Below are 17,330 nucleotides of genomic sequence, written 5' to 3' on the forward strand. Positions count from 1 at the left end.
ATATTTTCAAGTTGATGTGAGAGTGAAAAAGATCATGACAGTGTGAGAATACTGAAAATCATGGTGGACTATGTTCACCTGCTTCATTTTTTTTTTTAAAGGGTTTTATTTATTTATTCATGAGAGACACAGAGAGAGAGGCAGAGACATAGGCAGAGGAAGAAGCAGGTTCCCTGCACTGAGCCTGATGTGGGTCTCGATCCCAGGACCCCGGGATCACGACCTGAGCCAAAGGCAGACGATCCACCACTCAGCCACCCAGTTGCCCCTGTTGACCTGCTTCAAAATAAAACAAAAAAAAGGGCAAAAACAACGATTGTTTATTGAGAGCTTGTGTGCCAGACATTGTGCTTTGCAGGCACCATCCGATCCAATTCACTGTCATCTATCCCCTAACACCCCCAAATTACAAGGTTAGCTTCATTTCCCCAGTGCTGAAATCAGAGTTCAGAAAGTTAAAAAATTTTGTGGACAGAGGAAGCAGAGTCTTGAGGCAAACCAGCCCTCCCTGTCGGCCACACAGCCTCTTGACGGCACCCACTGCCCTGGGTTTAGCCTCGTTAGAAACAAACGGCGTCCTGAGTCTCATTTTCGATGTAACATTTGTTATTTTATTGGAAAAAGCTGGTATTAACATATTTATAATTTTATTCAACAGTTGGATAATCTGCGATACCGAAGAAAAACCAGAATGCACCCATGAGTTATGGAGTTCAAAATGATCGAGTCTGTCTACCTACCACCACATATCCAACGCCACCCAGAGCTCAGTCCTCAGAGTAGGAGAATAAAAACGAAACGACCCAACAACTTCACAATGACTATGTGAACGCTCATACATTCAAGAGCAGAAATTTTAAACAGAGTAAGAAGCAGAGTTTGTGACAATTTTACTGGCCCGTCTGCCGTGTCTAGTCTTGCCCCTCCCCCCCAACATGTATCATTATTCACAACTTGCTTTGGACATCATGATTTTCCAGGGATCTGAAGACATGCTTTTCCTCCAAGATCTTTTTCTTTCTTTCTTTTCCTTTTCGGTTTGGTATCCAAAGTTTAAAACCAGAGTGAAGAAGCAGGAGCTGTATTAGGACCTCCCTCTGAATGCAGTGTAAGAGTCGTAATCTGCAGACGGTAGATGCGAAACCCACGACCTGACAGTAACCTCCAGCTGCAAATGCAAGTCTCCTCTTAGCGTCCGAATCACGAAGGGAAATGGATTGTGCCAAATATCCGCGTAGTTGTGTAAGGCCCTCAGAGCTGGATTTTGGCTTCAACGAGATTTCTATACAATGCACCACATTCTTGAACCTCTTTACAAAGGGGGAAAAAAGGAATGCAATCCTGTGATCGTTAATTTTAATTAGAATAGATATGTACATATAATACTGTCCAGGTCACCTGGATTTTACAGTGATATATAAACAAACATTCTTCATTCTTGTTGATTAAAAAAAAAATCAGAACAAAACAATGGACCCATTTCCTTGTGTAAATATCATATGGCCAGAAGTGAATGCACATGCGTTTTGTGCTTTGACACACACAAAAGTACACCATTATCCACTGAGAAAAATCTCGGGTGGGTCTGTTTCCTGGGTTGGGTTACATCTTGTAAAAAAAAAAAAGTTGGCTTCGGCCTCTGCACGCACTGTTCTCTGAATCACGACGCACAGCCAGTGGTTCCCTGTAATTCCACGCCGAGAGGCGGAGTGGGTGGGGTGGGTGGAACCGGTCTCCAGGTCCACGCAGCAGGAGCAGGTGTTGTGGAGACGCGGCATTCAGTGTGGCCATCAGGAAAGAGTCCTCCGAGGCCGGGTCATTAAAGGAAATGTATCTTGAAATGGTCATAACATGCAATTTCCTCTTGGAGGCGGCTCAGTACCTGAACAAAGGGCTGGGGCTGGGGTACAGATGTGGGTGCAGCCTGGCACTCCAGAGGGGGGGTCTGAAGTCAGCACACAGAGCTTGGCACCACCGGGGTCTTCTCCATTCTCTGTGCCTCGGCTTGGGTCACCCCAGACTCTCATCATTGCCCATCTGCTCTGTTCTGCTTCACAAGACGAAGAGGTGTTTCCAGAACCTTCCAGGCAAGAACGTTGCTTTAACATGAGCTGCCAACGTGGTGGACTAGAAAGCGCCCAGTGCAAGTGAAGACCGGCTCAGGATCCCTGACTCCACCACTTGGCCGGTCCGTGCTTTGGACAAACTGTTCATTCTTTTGGAGCCCGTTGCCTCATGCATGTAGTGGGGATGATAACAATTCACCTTTCATCCCAGGCACCTGGCACAGCGCCTGGCACTCAGCGAGGGGCTGGTGTGTATGGAGTAAGTGAATGGATACCCACCTTAAAGGGTCACAGACTGAGCCGGCATAAGCTCTCATGACGTGCCCAGTGACCGGGAAGCATGACAGGAGAGCCCCGCAGAGCGGGCACCGAATCCATGTGCCCAACGGGTCGAGCACTGTGCCTGGCCCCCGGCCCACACTCAGCAAAGGCTGGAATAAAGGGTGAGAATAAGAGGCACACACACACGGGCGGATTTCACCGCCCCCTCTCCTCTCAGGGAACGCCAGACCCGGGGTATCGAAAGACTTTAAAAAGAGGAGCTTGCACCTGCCGATTCTCAGCATGAATTCACGATCCAAAAAGCAAAGGGAAAACCCTCAGCTCTGAGACAATGGAAACTGCTCCACTGATAATCAAAAGAATCCCTAGCTGGCTTGTTCAAGTCCATCATCTGTCCCAGAGCCCTGATCTGGGGGCCCGGGAGGCTCCTAGGGCGCCCGCTTCCTCCTAAAAGTTGCTGCTGGAAGAAGGGAAGCCGTGAACCCGGAGACATCCACGTCCTAACAGTGGAACGGGCAGCACAAGGTTATATCCAGGAACAGAGGCCTGGACCCCAAGGCGACAATCACGTCCATTTCACCGTTTGTGGCTGTGAACCCTCCTTACTCCTGTTTTCCAACAGAGAGTGGCCAGCAGAGGCGGCCTGGCCGGTGGGGAGAGCCGGGAGGGGACAGGGCTGCTCCTGCGTCGCCCTGGCTGTGCCCCATGCGGGTGGCATCGGGGACAGGGCCCCGCGCCCACCTAGTGCATCTCGGAGTTCACTTTGTCCTGGAAGATGTACAGGTTGTTGGTGGCCGCGATGGCGATGATGTTCTCGGCCGGGTGCCAGGCTGTGTGCAGAATCTTCTTGGTGAAGTCCAGGCTGTCCACGCTGATGTCGTCCCGCCTGCGCTTGCCCCCCACGCACACACGCCGTGGCTTGAGCACGGCCCGGGGCTTGCTGCTCTCCCTCGACGCCTCCAGGGTCACGTCGCGCTTCGTGTTCCGGTCAAACATGCGGAAGAAGTTGTTGTAGGCCCCGGTCATAATGACGCTGGTGGGAGGAGGAGAGACGTCAGGTGGGGAGGACGCGGGTGGAAATGTGCCACGCTGCAGGTGATATGCCCCGGGCTGCAGGGCCATGCTCCCTCCTGGGAAGGCTACCCCCCACCCCACTCCCCAGGGTGGAGGAGAAGAGATGGGTCCCAGTCCCCACCTTCCTCTCGGGGTCCCCTCCTTCGTCTCAGGCTTCTGTCCTCCCTCATGGCTCAGCTGCCATCTGCACTTGGCCTCTGTGGCCAGCAGCTAAGACCCCTTAATGCTCTGCCCAAGACATCACTGAGAAAACCCACCTGTACTCTCCTTTTCCTCCAGGAGATGCCTAACCTTCCAGAGAGACTAAGCACCAGCAGAAGGAAAGCCAAGGGTAAATAAACACAGAAGCTGAGGCCCAACTGTAGACTCCAAGGCTGACCCAGGGCTGGTCCTGAATTGACCTCACACCAGGCCCTTCATGGCAGGGACCCTGCTATTCTAGGGAGCTGAGGGACTACATACTCTTTGCACACCAGTGAAGTCCAAGTGTTCACGGACTTCCCTGTCCTGCTAAAGAGAATTTGACACTTGTCTTTGCACTCCATTTCTCTTCCCCCCACCTCCTCTAAGGAGAATGGGTTCCTGTGGCATGGGAAAGAGACCATGTTAGTCTGCTTGGTAAGAGCTGGGACAGCCATCAGGGCCTAGGCCTAGAGAAGGGGTTTGAGGGTTTGGCCCAGGAGAGAGGCCCCAGGACAGGCAGGGAGGGAGTGTGTGTGTGTGTGGGGGGGGGGGTGCAAAATAACTGAGGAGGGAGGGAGAGGATTCCACAAAATGGGGCCCCCTTCATTGTTCTTCAGGAGGGTGCCTACAGACTGGAGTTCCTTTCTTCCCTCTGGAAGCTGAATGTGTCCCTTAGAGGTGACACAGAGCCCTGCAGACCCCTGGTTCACAAGGGCTATGCACGTATGGTGTGTCTTTAAGCTTGCCCAAGTCAGGGGAACAATGCTGGGCAGAGGGGCAGGAGATGCTGGAGGCGAGATCCACCTGGACAGACCAGGCACCTGGGCTGTGGGAGTTCAGATGCATGGAGGGGCTTGGGGGCCCTGGGTGATGCTGAGTCACAGGCTGAGAGGGACACGGCTCCTGGTACCAAGTTCCCTTCTGTGGGAGAATGTGAGTTGATAGACATGGAGAGAGTGAGTACCCCAGGCCCCACCTGCAGCATCTCTACGAGAACTGGGGAAACCAGCCTCCTGGGGCCTGCACCAGACACACAGGAGTCCCCGTCACCTCACCTGTGGACCATCTCTCAATGTCAGTCCCTTCTAGATGGTGGGGCAGGGTGTATGGTGGGGAGGCCTGCTGCTGCCTGGCTCCTGGACCTGCCCGAGGGGAGAGACCTCCCCAGCGGAGGGCAGGGGGTTTGCCTCCTTCTGCCTCCTTTCTCACTGAGAAGGCGGCCCCTCAGAGTTCTGATCCTTCCTAGGAAGGGCCTTGTGTTCCCGGGGCCTGGCAGGTCTGGGACGGCAGCTGCTTTGCGGGAAGTACAGGCTTTGGCTTTCCACCCATGAGTGGCATCGGGCCTCCCCTGCACACTCTGCACGCGTGGTTCCCGGAGCTGGCCTCCACCCATGAGGCGAGGCTTTCCAATGCGGCCCATGATCTGCGGAGGTAGCATCGGTGTCCCCTCCCCCTGCCACCCAAACTGCTTTGTCAGACCTCATGTTGAGAGATCTGTGAGTGAGGATAGGAAACCTCCTCCATAAAGCGCTTCTTCTGCGATGTTCCTGGGGTGTCCAGGCAGGCCCAGGCGAGGATCAGAGGGCAGAAGTCACACGCCAAGTGGGTGACTGGAGGACTCCGTAAAGAGGTTATGCACAAATGTTCTGGAAAGTTCTAAGGGAACCACAGGGAAACTGCCGTGCCCTGAGGCTGGAACTTTTGGAGATTTTGTTGCCAACCCCCCAGGCCTGAGTGGGGAGGGGAGGAGAGCTGACGGAGCCAGAGCTAGAGCCGGATCTGTGTGGAGAGGCTGGCTGGCTGATGGGAGAAGCACCCAAAGGGACACAGTCGGCTGAGAGGACAGGGAGGGAGGTGGGACAGATCACCTGTCTCTCTCTCCCACCTTCAGACCTCCCTCCACTGTCCCCACTGCTTAAAGCTGGCCAGAAGCCAGAGGTCACCAGGCCTATTAAGGCAGGGCCTGCATGGTCGGCCTCAGGGCACAGGCTAGGGGAGCAAGAGGGGCAGGCGGGGGACCCTCATGGCGCTAAGCTAATCAGCGTGGGCCAGTGTCTGCGGGGACCTTGTCTCCACTGCTGGGTGGGGGTTCTTGGGGCAGGAGTGTCTTGTTTGAGCCCCAAGGCCCAGCTTGGCCTCATTGGGGAGAGGGAGGGAAAGAATGCAGAACCTTAGCCGCAGACACAGAGGCAGACCAAGTCGAACCCCTGGCCTGGTGCTCGAGGAGAAAGCAGCGAATGCTCTGTAAACTGCAGGGAAGGAAGTGCCCAGGAGCTTCTCTTACTCACTATTCACAGCCACACCTGCGAGTTCAGAGGTACGTGCCCCCCAGGTGCTCTTGAGGATCTGCTGGAATGAGGGAATGCAGCAGAAGGGTCACAGGCCCTCACAAGGACCTCGCCCATCCACCCCTCTGCATCTGACCTGGGATGGAGCAGGGGGTGGGGGTGGGGGCTTCTCTGCACCGGCTTTAGCCTGCAGTTTAGAACAGACCAGGCCACAGGAAGGAGAGGGGTCGGCAAACTCAGAGACCCAGAGCTGTTTTCCGGGGGAAAGACAGGTCCCCAACATCAGGCCCCCAGGAGACCTAGGGATGCCAGTTGGGGACACCCAGCCTGTGGAGTGCTCATAACTGGGGCTTTACATGGCCCATGCTGGAGGACAGAGCTAGGGCCGGGGACCAGGTGACGTTAGCATTGCCACCAAGGCTGGGGAACGGCAAAAGGGGCCACCCTGCAGCCCAGTGCCACAGTCCCACGGCCGAGGGGCTGGGGGCTGCAGGAAACAGGGCTCACTAGCTCCTCTTGATATAATAAGCAGACACTTGGTGGCCTGTTCATCGTCAGATCCTCGTGCAGCCCAGGAGGTCATGACCTCTCTCGGGAGCTTCTGCATCACATCTCTTGCTTCCCGGAACCGGGTGGGGGTGGAGGGCGAGGGGGGAATGTTTTTTTTAAGGCTCCACCCAGGTCCCTGTGGCAGCCAGTGGACGGGGACCCCCGGGCCCTATGGCCACCCACAAGGGTGTATGTGACCCGGTACCTGGGGTGGTCTGACTCTAAACCTTCCCCTCTACCTTCACCGCCCACATCACCCTTGTCCCTGGCCCCGAGGGACAGCTGCAACAGCCTGCTCACTGGTCACCCTGCCTCTGATCTCCAGCCCAGCCCCCAAGCCCATGACACCCATGCTGGACTCTCATGGCACCCACCCCAGGGAGGCCCTAGAGCACCTATGAACCCTGAGACTTAACCTCTGCCCTCACCTCCAAGCTATGGCCACAGCAGTTGTTCTTTTCCTGAGGCTTCTGCCGTGATGCTCCCTCTGCCCCAATGCCCTTCCACCCCCTATGGGCAAATTCCTACTGGTTTCTTGAGACTTGAAGGCACCTCTTCCAGGAGGCCATCCCCAGCTCCCTCCCCTGATAGGCCTCCACCCATTCCCCTCCTGCCCAGGCTTCCTGCTGAGCTTTGCTCTAGTCTGTGCCCTATAAGCCACATGGTCCTCCCACGGAGGCACTGGATCCCATCTCCGCTGTGTCCCAGGTGCCCTGTGCTCTCGGGGATGCCAAGGCTGGAATCTGCAGATCCCAGCTGATACCTGCCTAGACTCTGCCATGTGCCTTGTAGAGAGGGATGCTTGGACCTCGGGGGTCACCAGCTGGGATAAACTCTGACCTCCCGACCCAGGTCAGCAACCCATCAGGCCTGTCTGGCTCAGCAGACAATAAGTGGGGGCGGGGGGGGGGACCTGCCTGTGGCCCTGCCGATGCTCCCCATCAGTCCCACAGTGGGTGTCCACTGTTGTCAGGTGCTGGGCCAGGCTGGGTCACAGGGAAGGCCCCACCTGCCAGGATCCCACAACAAATGTACAGTGAGTAAGTGCTGATAAGCCCAGATGCCCACGGCCCCAGTCTTTATCAGAAGGTGATTCCTGCTTTCGCTCCTTCCTCATCACTCGCTGTGTCCAGCTCTGGGACTCACGGGGCAGTACTGAGATGTTAGCAAGAGAAGGTGGACTCTCCCCCTCCCCCAGGGCGAGCAGCTGCAGCACCTACTCCCTCATCTGGCTTCCACCCTATTAGGTGGTCACTGCCAGAGCCTGCAGAGGAAAGGCATCACCTGTTGGCCACAGACCTACCTGAGGAACTCCTAGAACCCATGCCAGCCCTGCCCCGGGGTGGACTCAGCAGCCTGGGGCCAGGGCACGGCTGTGGTTTCCGATACCCAGGCTGGATGGGGACACCTGAGATCCCTATGGGGTCAAGGTCTCCCCTCTCTGTGCCCAGAGTGGCTGCTGTGGAACTCCGACTGGGGTCAGGAACCTGCCGGGCTGCCCCAGGCGCCTGCAGTCTGGGCATGGTAACTGGCCTCACTGTAAAATATGGGGTCTCTCCCCACTTGTTTGCTTTTCTTGGGCCTAAAAGGCAAAGGCACGCCCCCACACCCAGGTATTGCAGGCAGGTGCTCAGGCCAGCCCACCTGGGTCCAAATTCTAGCTCTGCCTCTACCATGCTTCCGCTTCCCATCTCTCCCTGGAGGTTTTTCCATTGATAAAATGGGGGTAACAAGGGACCCTAGCTCCCGATGAGAATGGAATTTTCAGTAAAACGGGGCAGTATGGTGGCCCTGGGAAATTCTGCCCTTCGTTATACTACATGCCGACAGGTATTTCTTGATTTGAATCATCTTCCTGGCCTGAAGCCCCGCTGGCTAGCTCTGAGAGGGGATGCGTAAAATAGAGGAGTAGAAGGAACAGGGATGAGAACCAATTCTCAGGGAAGGTTCCTGTCAGGGGCCACACCCTCCCTCCAGGCCAGGAGGGCAGAGAAGAGAGGAAGGCATCCCCCCTTTGCTCACTTAGCCAGTGACAGCTTTCATGCAGCTCTCCCCCTTCTGGTCCACCAAGGGGAAGGTGGGGTGAGGTCACTAAAGTCCTGGCAACCCACACAATTGTTAATCCTCCTCCGTTGAGATGCAGGATCCAGCTGACATGGGCGGGGTTGGGGGGGACGGAGCCCCTTCCCCACCTGCAAGAATGGTCTCTCTCATCTCAGAACTCCAGGTCCCAGTACCCTGCGACCCACACCAGGACAGAAGGTTCCTTTAACAAAGTAAAGGGCAAGCCCCTGGCCTCTATGGTGTCTAGGCAGGTTGCTTCACCTCTGCTAGCTTCATCTTCTTCACCGGGGACCTCAGTGGTTGCTCTTTCCTGGGTGGGAAGGCTCTGGTTCCTATGCCAGCAGGTGGGGGCTCTACACGCCCCCTGCTGGCCAAGCGTGGCATGCAAAAATCACGTGCATGCTGACAGACTCCAAAAGTGAGCATGTAACCCAAAGGCAATCCAACCCTGACCCTCCGGGAGAAATTCCCATTGACCCGGGGACAGCGGCAGGCTGTGATATCAAGGCCAGGGGAACTACTTGGGACCATCATCCCCAGCAGCGACTGGAGCCTCAGCACAGGTTGAGGCTAGTGTGTAAAGAGAAGCAGGGAGGCACAGAGATAGGAATAGACAGGGAAAGCGATGGCCCAGGACACATCAGAGCCCTGGGGTAGCCTTGTCTGCACCTGCTCAGAGCAAGCTTAGGCTTGTCTGACCTCTGCAATTGGAAGACGCCTGGTTGACGCAAATCCCTTTGTCCCAAGCAGAACAGGTCAAGGAAAGCTTCCTAGAAGAGGTGGCACTTGAAATGGGACTTGGAGGCTCAGCAGGGTTCTTTGACGTGGGTAACAGGTATGTGCAAAATAACCAGAACTTCCACTGCCCACACAGACCCACAACCTTGCCAGGAGCCTCACATGCAGGGTCTCAGCTGTGCGTTTATTAGAACTGTGCACCAGGTGAGCAGACTCAGGAGACCCGGCAGCTCGTTCAAGTGCAGGACTGGAGAGTGGTGGAGGGTAGACCAGAAACCCAGGGTGTCTGACCCTTCCCTCTGCACCACGCTGCCTGTCTTGGTCTTGCTGGCGTTTGGTACGATGCCACCGTGAGGGACATCAGACAGCCAGCAGACCACTAAGGCTCCCCACTGATATCAGAAGCACCACTCGTGGTGAGCCTGTGGGGTTCAGAGAGTTGCTTTGCTCTGCAAGAGTGGGGTTCCCAGGGGGCAGTACTTGCTTCTCTCCTTAACCCCTGAGCTCCTAGAAGACAGGGACTCTCCTCCACAGGGCACAACAGGCTCAGAGGAGCGTTCAGGATGAAGTAGAAGGGGGTGACACACCCCTGTGCCTTCTGAATATGAATAGCCACCGGCTAGACACTCCTAGGGCCCCGCATGAACTGCTCAGGATGGGCTGGGCCACAGTCGCACCCTCATGGGCACGTCAGCCAACAGGGCAGGCAAACAGAGACAAGGAGAAAACATGATAGATGCTAAGACACAAGGGGCTAGGGGGGCCAACAAGGTGGAGAGGGCCCTTCCTGGAGGAGGCGGCCTTCAGTTGGGTCAGTAATCTCAGGTGCCAGCAGGAGTGAGCTAGGTGCAGTGTGGCCAGGATTTCAGGGCGCGGGGAGTGGAGCTCGTCGCAGAGCTACATCCCCTGAGGTGAGTAGCAGGACCCCCAGGGGTGGGGGTGGCTGTCATGTAAAGTGCATGGCAGGAAGTGGTGTGTGAGAGGCAGGACAGCTGAGCTCCAGGCTGGGCTGCAGCCAGGACAAGCTTGGCGGCTCCTGTCTGTTGGGAGCCAGGCATTGCCTGTTCACGAGTGCCCCCTGGTGGTAATGTGGAAGAAGGGCGTGCAGCGGCCGCAGCCAGAGGAGACTCCCCAACACATGCACACACGCACACACTCACACACAGTAGTGTTGGAATCCCCTCTGGCCAGCAACAGTCCCTCACCTGAAATTCTAGTGAACCCCTATCCCAAGACCCACTGCCAGTGCTCACCAGGGAACCCCTATGTGTCAGCGTCTGCAGCTCCGGGGTATGTGAGAAGCCCTGTCCTGGGTGGGGGTGCGAGGGTGTCTGGGGTCAGCCAGGGTGCGGGCACCTGGAGTGCCATGTGTCCCCTGTGACCTTCTGAGTCAGCCTGGTCTCCAGCCAGGGCCTCTACCCTGGTTTTCTGAGTGTTACTCAACAGACCCCCTGTGACCAGCATACTGGTCCCTGATGGAGAGCACTGCCTTGCTCAGAGACCCCAGGGGGCTAGGTGAGCCCCAGGATGTCAGCAGCAGCTATAGGGCATCCCCACCCCTGGCCACGGTGGCCTAGCCCCACATGGGGCCAGCCTGTATGCAGGTGGCTCCCTCCCAGCCCCATCCCTGTGGTTTCTGGACCTCCTCCCCACCCCAACCCTATGGTCTCAGCGTAGGCCTTCCTGTCCGCACCTGCCCTGGGCTGAATGAACCATCCATGGGGAGTCAGGAGCTCACATCAGGCCATTTCCCGGGTGGGTGGGTGGGGCTGTGAGAGGTGGCCAGACGTGGGGAACCCTGCCAGCCCCAGAGGCGTGGGAGCTAAGATATGCCCTCCTGCTCCAGCGGGACTGATATAGTGGAGCTGCAAGAAAGAGGCAGGTGCAGCCACAATCCAGGGTGGGGGTAGGGTGCACACAATGGCCGAAGCTCTCTGCCCCATGGGTGCCCAGACGCTGGAAACACCCCTCCTCCTGACAGCCCAGGGAAGCAGCCGTGTGCTAGGGACCCAGAATGGACTGAATGCTTCCACTACCGCTCAGGAAACCAAACCCGGGGCTCAAAGTGGAGGCAGTGTGGTTGAGGATGTGTCCTGAGTTCTCGTGGGTGCTGCAAGAAGAGGTGCTCAGCAACCTCCCCCTGCAACCCCAACACCTTCATTCACCAAGGCTCATTAGCAGCAGATGCTAGGTCAGCGGCCGAGGCCCTCTCCAGCTAGGGGATCACTGTCCTAGGATTGGACGGGGGGGTTACCTGTCGCTTCCGTTCCAGGCACATTCAAACTTGTCGAAAATGCAGTCATTCTCATATAGGGAACAGAGCTTGCTCCGAAGGTAATCATGGACCTAGTGAGAGAAGGGGCAGGGTGAGCTGATGCAGGGGGCACGTCTCCCTAAGTAGTGAGAGGCTGTGCCCTCCGGGGTCTGGATGCCCTCCCAATCCAGCCCTGCTCATTGAGATGGGCCCACAGCCTGTCATGGCCAATCCCTGAGCTGTGGCCAGAGAGAGGACAGTCGGGATGACAAAGGGAACAGCACATCGGGACCAAATCCTGGCCTCTCCCCTCCTACTGCTGTGTGATCCTGGACTAGTAACTTCACCTTTCTGGGCCTTGGTTTCTTCTTCCTTAGAGTGCTTAGAGCACATACCTCATGGGCCGTCATGGGATCAACCAGAGACTGCCTGGTGTAGGGTCATGCCCCCTGAGGACAGTGACAGTCACGTGAGCCCAAATCGTGGATGAAGGGGAAGGGGAGCTCACACAGGCTCCTTAACATGATCTCAGTAGATGTCACTCGTCCTGTTTTGTGGATGAGGCACTGCCACTCAGAGAGGGTAAGTAACTGGCCCAAAGTCACACAGTCAGGACCCTCTTCCAGAGTCACCTGACACCCTGGGAGAGATGGCGATGCCCCTGTGGACCATGGCCACCTGGCAGCAGCCTCATCCCACAAGCTCTCCCCCACCCGAGGGCCTCATGAGCACCAGCTGTCAGCCGGGGGTGTGGCCCTGCCTTCAGGGTGGGGGAGTGGAGGGCACCCAGGTCCCCAAAGCCCACATGCCTGTCTCGACCCCTTACTGTGTGACCCAGAGGGTCCCTTAACTTCTGTGTTCTGTGAGCCTTGGGTTTCCCATCTAGAAAGGGGGTCGGGAACCTCTTAATTCATCTTTAAAAAGATGGGTGCCCACCGGCAGCCTCGATGGGTCCCAGGATGTGCTGTCTCATCCCCTGCGGCTCTCCCTGGAGGGGCGTCTGTGGCTCCTGCCCCAAGTTTCTGTGTGGACCCCTCCTGCTCCGAAGGTTCGCCCCCATCTTACACAGGGACCTCCTCACGGAGGGAGGAGGCCACAGGGATGGGCGAGAGGCCCCTCCAGGCTGCCCACGAGCCCCCACTGACGAGCCCCCGGGCCCTCCACCAGCCTCCGTGCTCCCCGGTACTAAGGTCACAAGCAACAGCATCCCTCCCCCCACCTCTGGCTGGTCACACCCCACAAGCGGCTGGTCCAGAATCCAAAGTGATCCGGGGCCCAACTGCTTCTCACCGCGTCCTGCTGCCACCTGCTCCCAGCACCATCTCTCGGCAAACACCTCCCGACCGTTCTCCCCGTGCTATGCCCCCAACTCGTCTGTCTCCATAGGCAGCCGGGAAGACCCTCAAGAAACCACTGTGGATCATGGCACACTGCTGCTCGAGACCCTCCAGTGCTCACAACCCACCCCAGGCTCTGTCCCCAATTGCTTCTCTGACCTCAGAGTCTTCTCTCCTCTCTGCTCACTCTGCTCCAGCTGGCTCCCCACCATGGCTTGACCACCGCACTAACCATGTGTGCCTGCCTCAGGGCCTTTGCACTTACTGTTCCCGCCTCTGGGAGCACCTTCTTCCCCAGATGGTGGATGCCCTCACCTCCCTCAGACTCCAGCAGCCCTACTTTCTTTGCCCCAGCCCCTGGTTTGCTTTATTTGTCACACATTCTGCAGTTTGGGATTATTTTGTCTATTTGCTCAGTTTCTGTTCATCTCTCCCATTGGAACGGAGGCCCCTCGAGGCAGGATCTATCTTGTTCCTCACAGTTTCTCAATGGGGTGCACAGGGTCTGGTACAACACAGGGGCTCTATGCATTTTTTTAGAATGAACAAATGGGGTTAGAGACCCGGTTTATGGCTCCCCAGGTGCCACAAGGCTCTGGGTCTGGGGGAGGGCATGCAATGGGAGGATGATGGGCCTTCATCCCCAGCCAGAGGCCAGAAGGAGAAGGGTGAGACTTGCAATGGGCTGAGGAGGCCGGGAAGCAGAAAGGGGAGAGCCCAGGGTCTGTGCTGCAGGACCCAAGGGAGGAGGTGGGATGGTGGGGGGTGGGGGTTTTGTGCATCAACAGCACCTGGAGGGAGGGAAGCATAGGGCAGGGCTCAGGGACACCTGGGATGGAGCCACTGTGTCAGGGACTCCTGCCCTCCTCCCATGGTGAGCCCCCCTCCCCTGGTGAGCATGTGGGGTGGGGAGCTTCCTCCATGGGAGCCGGCAGGGCCAGGAATAAGGCTGCACAGACCTCGGGAGGAGGAGCATTGCCAGCTGCACACTGGAGCCCAGGCTGCCTCGGATGGGACCATGGCACAGATGAGGCCACACAGAGGGGACCCCTGATGGCTTGTGAGTCCCCGAGGAGCCAAGTGACAGAGGCCAAGGCAGCCCTGGGGGAGCCTGAGAGGAAGGCTGATGGACACACATGAGAGAGCACCAGGGGTGATGGAGGATGCAGAGCGGGGAAAGGGGAAACAGATGCGGGAGGGTGCTGCTATCTCCTTCAGACAGGTGCCCCCCTCGGGGAGCCGCCCCCTCCCAGGGAGTCCCCCGCTCCTGCAGCGGCACCTGGCTGAGGCTCACTGGGTCCCTGTCAAGGGGGTGAGGCTGTGGCCCCTACCTCTCCCTGAGCCCAGGCTCTCGCCAGGCACAGAACACACCTGCCAAACATGTGTAACCACCCAGATAGATGAGGGTGAATGGTGACTCTCAGGGGCTCGTGTTCACCCCTCCAGATCAGCACTATCGTGTGTGCTCCGCTCCCTGTGGGGGCACAGCAGCCTCACTGCTACACTCGTCCAAGCACCTCCATGCACTGTCCTGGCTCTCCCTCTCCAGAGCGGTGAGTGCCTCCTGCCCTCGGGTGGCAGGCCAAGGAAGAGCGTGGGCTCTGGGGAAAGCCGTGAGCAGCCACCTCAGGTGTGCGTTTGCTAGCTCTACTCCCACAGATGTACCGTTTCATTCCATTTTCTCCAAATAAAATGCGATCAACAGAACACTGGCCCCACTTCCCAGGGCAAATGTGAGGCTTTAAAGTAGAAAACTCTGCCAAGGACTCAGCTCGAGGCGGCATAGGCTGAGGGCTGGCTCACTGACGCCCTTCCCCACCCCCTCTCCCCTACCTTCCTCAAACACAGAGGCCATAAAACTCATTCCCCAGCCTGGTCACAGACCCATTCTGGCCAACGACTTGTAAGAAGTCTTCTGAGGAGTGCTCTGGGAAAGCTTGTGTACTCCCAAGAAAACATCCAACAGACCCAACTAACACAGCCTTTCACATTTCCTATTTCCTCCTTGGAATGTAGGCATGGAGTTCCTGGAGGTGTGGCAGCCGTTCTGCCACCATGAGGTGTCACACATGACGGCAGGGTGGACTTGATCACAGAAGGAGCTGCTGGGATACCATGGAGGTCCCAGAGCCATTCTCTGTTCTTGTGGCTTCTTGTGAAAGGAGAAAAGTCCCTGTGTGTTCATCACTGTGCATCAACCAACCGCACCCCTGCTGAGCCCAGTCCTAGAGCATAATAGCCAAAAATGTTAGTTACCATCTTGGTTTCATGTAACTATTTTATGATAGGGTCAACAGGCCAGGAGGCCAGAAGCCAAGCACCCAGCTCTTGGCCTTGTCTCCAAAACAGTCCCCTTCCACGTTATTGGGTCCCCACATACTTTGAGGATCTCTGGAGGCTACAGACCCTCTCTCTGCAAAATGCCCATGTTAAACATCACACCTAGTTTTGGGGTCTGTGGGTCTTTACTGATGACAGGGCCATGGAAGGTTGTCACTCCTGCATCCCTACCCCAGGCCCTGACAGGGAGGGAGGACAGGGAATGGGCTGGAGGCCCCCCTGGGCTCTGCGTCCACCACCGGCCAGCTGCAAGGCAGCTCCCACTTGTCCTGGCCTCTTAGCACCCAAGTTCCCTTCCAGCCAAGTGGAGCTGATGGCACCCATTTTGCAGGAGCGGTAAGGAATTGAAGTGACGACTGTTAAGTGTGTGACACCTTGTGGGCACCTAATATTTGGTGACACTGTGAGGGTCTGACCGGGGGAGCTTCCAGTGGGTTTCACTTTAACATCACATGAATTTCGTTTTCTACCCCCTAATATAACTGGGTAGATCATAACAGAAAACTGATAAATTATAACTTTCCTGGAAGGTGTCCCTGGCTTCAGCCTACGTGCCTGGCTTCCAAGGCCTGTGGTTGAGGATGTAGAAACAGAGCATGCCACCCTGTCCCCACTGCCTGCGCTCAGCAGGTGTCCCCTGGGGGAGGGCACTGTTTCTCCCATTTTAACCTAGGGCTGCAGACGCTGCTCCGAGGAGGCACAACATCTGTACCCTTAATCATCTGAACCCTCAAACTGGGCTGAGCCTGATGCTCAACCTTGTTCATCTGGGCCCCGGACCGCAGAGGCCAGCAAACAAGTGGACAGCACCCACCGACCCAGTGAGGCAGGACAGAGCAGGTGCTTCTGCTGGGGCTGGGGACGGGCTCCCTGATTACCTGAGCCTTAGCATCTTCGCCTACAATACAGGTGTATGAAGGCCACTTCTGTGGCTGGGGACACCCTGTCTGGGGGAGTTCTGGGCACAGGGCACGGAGGCCCGGGGTGGGAGGGTCTCCTACTCTGCAGAGGGGCTCCGATTTTTCTGGGCTGTGGCACCTACCTGGTAGGTCTCTATGGGCCTCGCCTCCATGTTCAGGTCCCAGACTTTGACCGTGAGGTAATCCCGGGTGAGCATGTACCGGCCGCTGTGGCTGAACTTCACGTCCGACACAGAGGAGATGATTTCCGAGAAGAAGGAGCGGTTACTGGGGTCCTCAGGCTCTTCAAACACTGTGAGGACAGAGAATCCATGGCCATCACAGGGCTGCTCGCCCCCACGGGCCAGAATAACAGACCGCTCTGTTTTCCATCCTGGGCTCTCGCTGTAGGGTCACTCATTCATTCCTCAAACCTGTAACTGAACACCCACTCTCCGAGGCAGTGGGCCCAAAGGGCTGTCTGAGGAGGGAAAGAACAGCTTTCGGGACAATGTTTATTGAGCATTTATTCTCAGCCTGATTCTGTGCAGAGCCCTTCCTGTTCATAACTCATCTAACCACCTAATAAAAACATCTGGTCAGTACCACCATCATTCCCTTTTCATAGCCGGGAAAACTAAGGCACAGATGGCTGAAATCCATGGCCGAGGCACTGAGCTAGAAGAAAGTTGCGGAGTGGGGATTTGGACCCAGAGTGGCACTCGCTGTGCTGCACTCGACAGCCGCCTGCTGGTGATGCTGAACACCAGGACAGCGAGGGGTCCTGACATTCTCGCCTGTGTTGGGCAGTGTCCTGGGCTAGCCTGGGCACTGCTGGTGGCCCTAGGGCTCTGCCCATGCAGCACTGGGCGCTTGCGCCTGAGCCCTGCTGGCGGGCACGCTGTTTGGTTGCCGCAAGGATTGTGGCAAAATCAAATCTCGCTGCCACAGACAGAGCTCCATCTCCCATCTCCTATTACCTTGGACCAGGTGCCCCACACAGGGAATTGCTTAGGCTCCCAATGGTGACAGCTTGCTGCCCCAGTCGGATGATCCCACTCTGGGGCGGAGTGCACGGTGAGCACCTCCCCAGGCAGCGCCCCCTCTCTGCTGCCCCCAAGCACCGGGCTTTCCTGACACGCAGAGGACCCCACACAGCAGGACAGGCTCTTCTGGGCTCAGTCTGTGGCTGGATGTCCCACCAGTCTGAGCACCAACAGCCTCATTGGCTAATCAGATCCTACAGTGGTCCTGGT

At 56.9% G+C, this 17,330-nt stretch overlaps 1 protein-coding gene across 3 annotated transcripts in view; it reads right to left on the reverse strand.

Moving 5' to 3' along the window:
- Positions 1–588: 588 nt before the first annotated feature.
- PPP2R2C (protein phosphatase 2 regulatory subunit Bgamma) overlaps positions 589–17,330 on the reverse strand; it is a 134,278-nt gene continuing 117,536 nt past the window's right edge. For all 3 annotated transcript variants that reach the window (XM_072802507.1, XM_072802517.1, XM_072802498.1), the window contains exons 7-9: positions 16,218–16,387; positions 11,499–11,590; positions 589–3,381 (exon numbers count right to left, since the gene is read on the reverse strand). In XM_072802507.1, the coding sequence (XP_072658608.1) occupies positions 3,090–3,381; positions 11,499–11,590; positions 16,218–16,387 (554 nt within the window). In that variant the 3' untranslated portion in view covers positions 589–3,089. The remainder of the gene's footprint in view (positions 3,382–11,498; positions 11,591–16,217; positions 16,388–17,330) is intronic.

Source organism: Canis lupus, chromosome 2 (assembly GCF_048164855.1).
Source record: "Canis lupus baileyi chromosome 2, mCanLup2.hap1, whole genome shotgun sequence".
In the NCBI taxonomy this organism is placed as follows: Eukaryota; Metazoa; Chordata; class Mammalia; order Carnivora; family Canidae; genus Canis; species Canis lupus.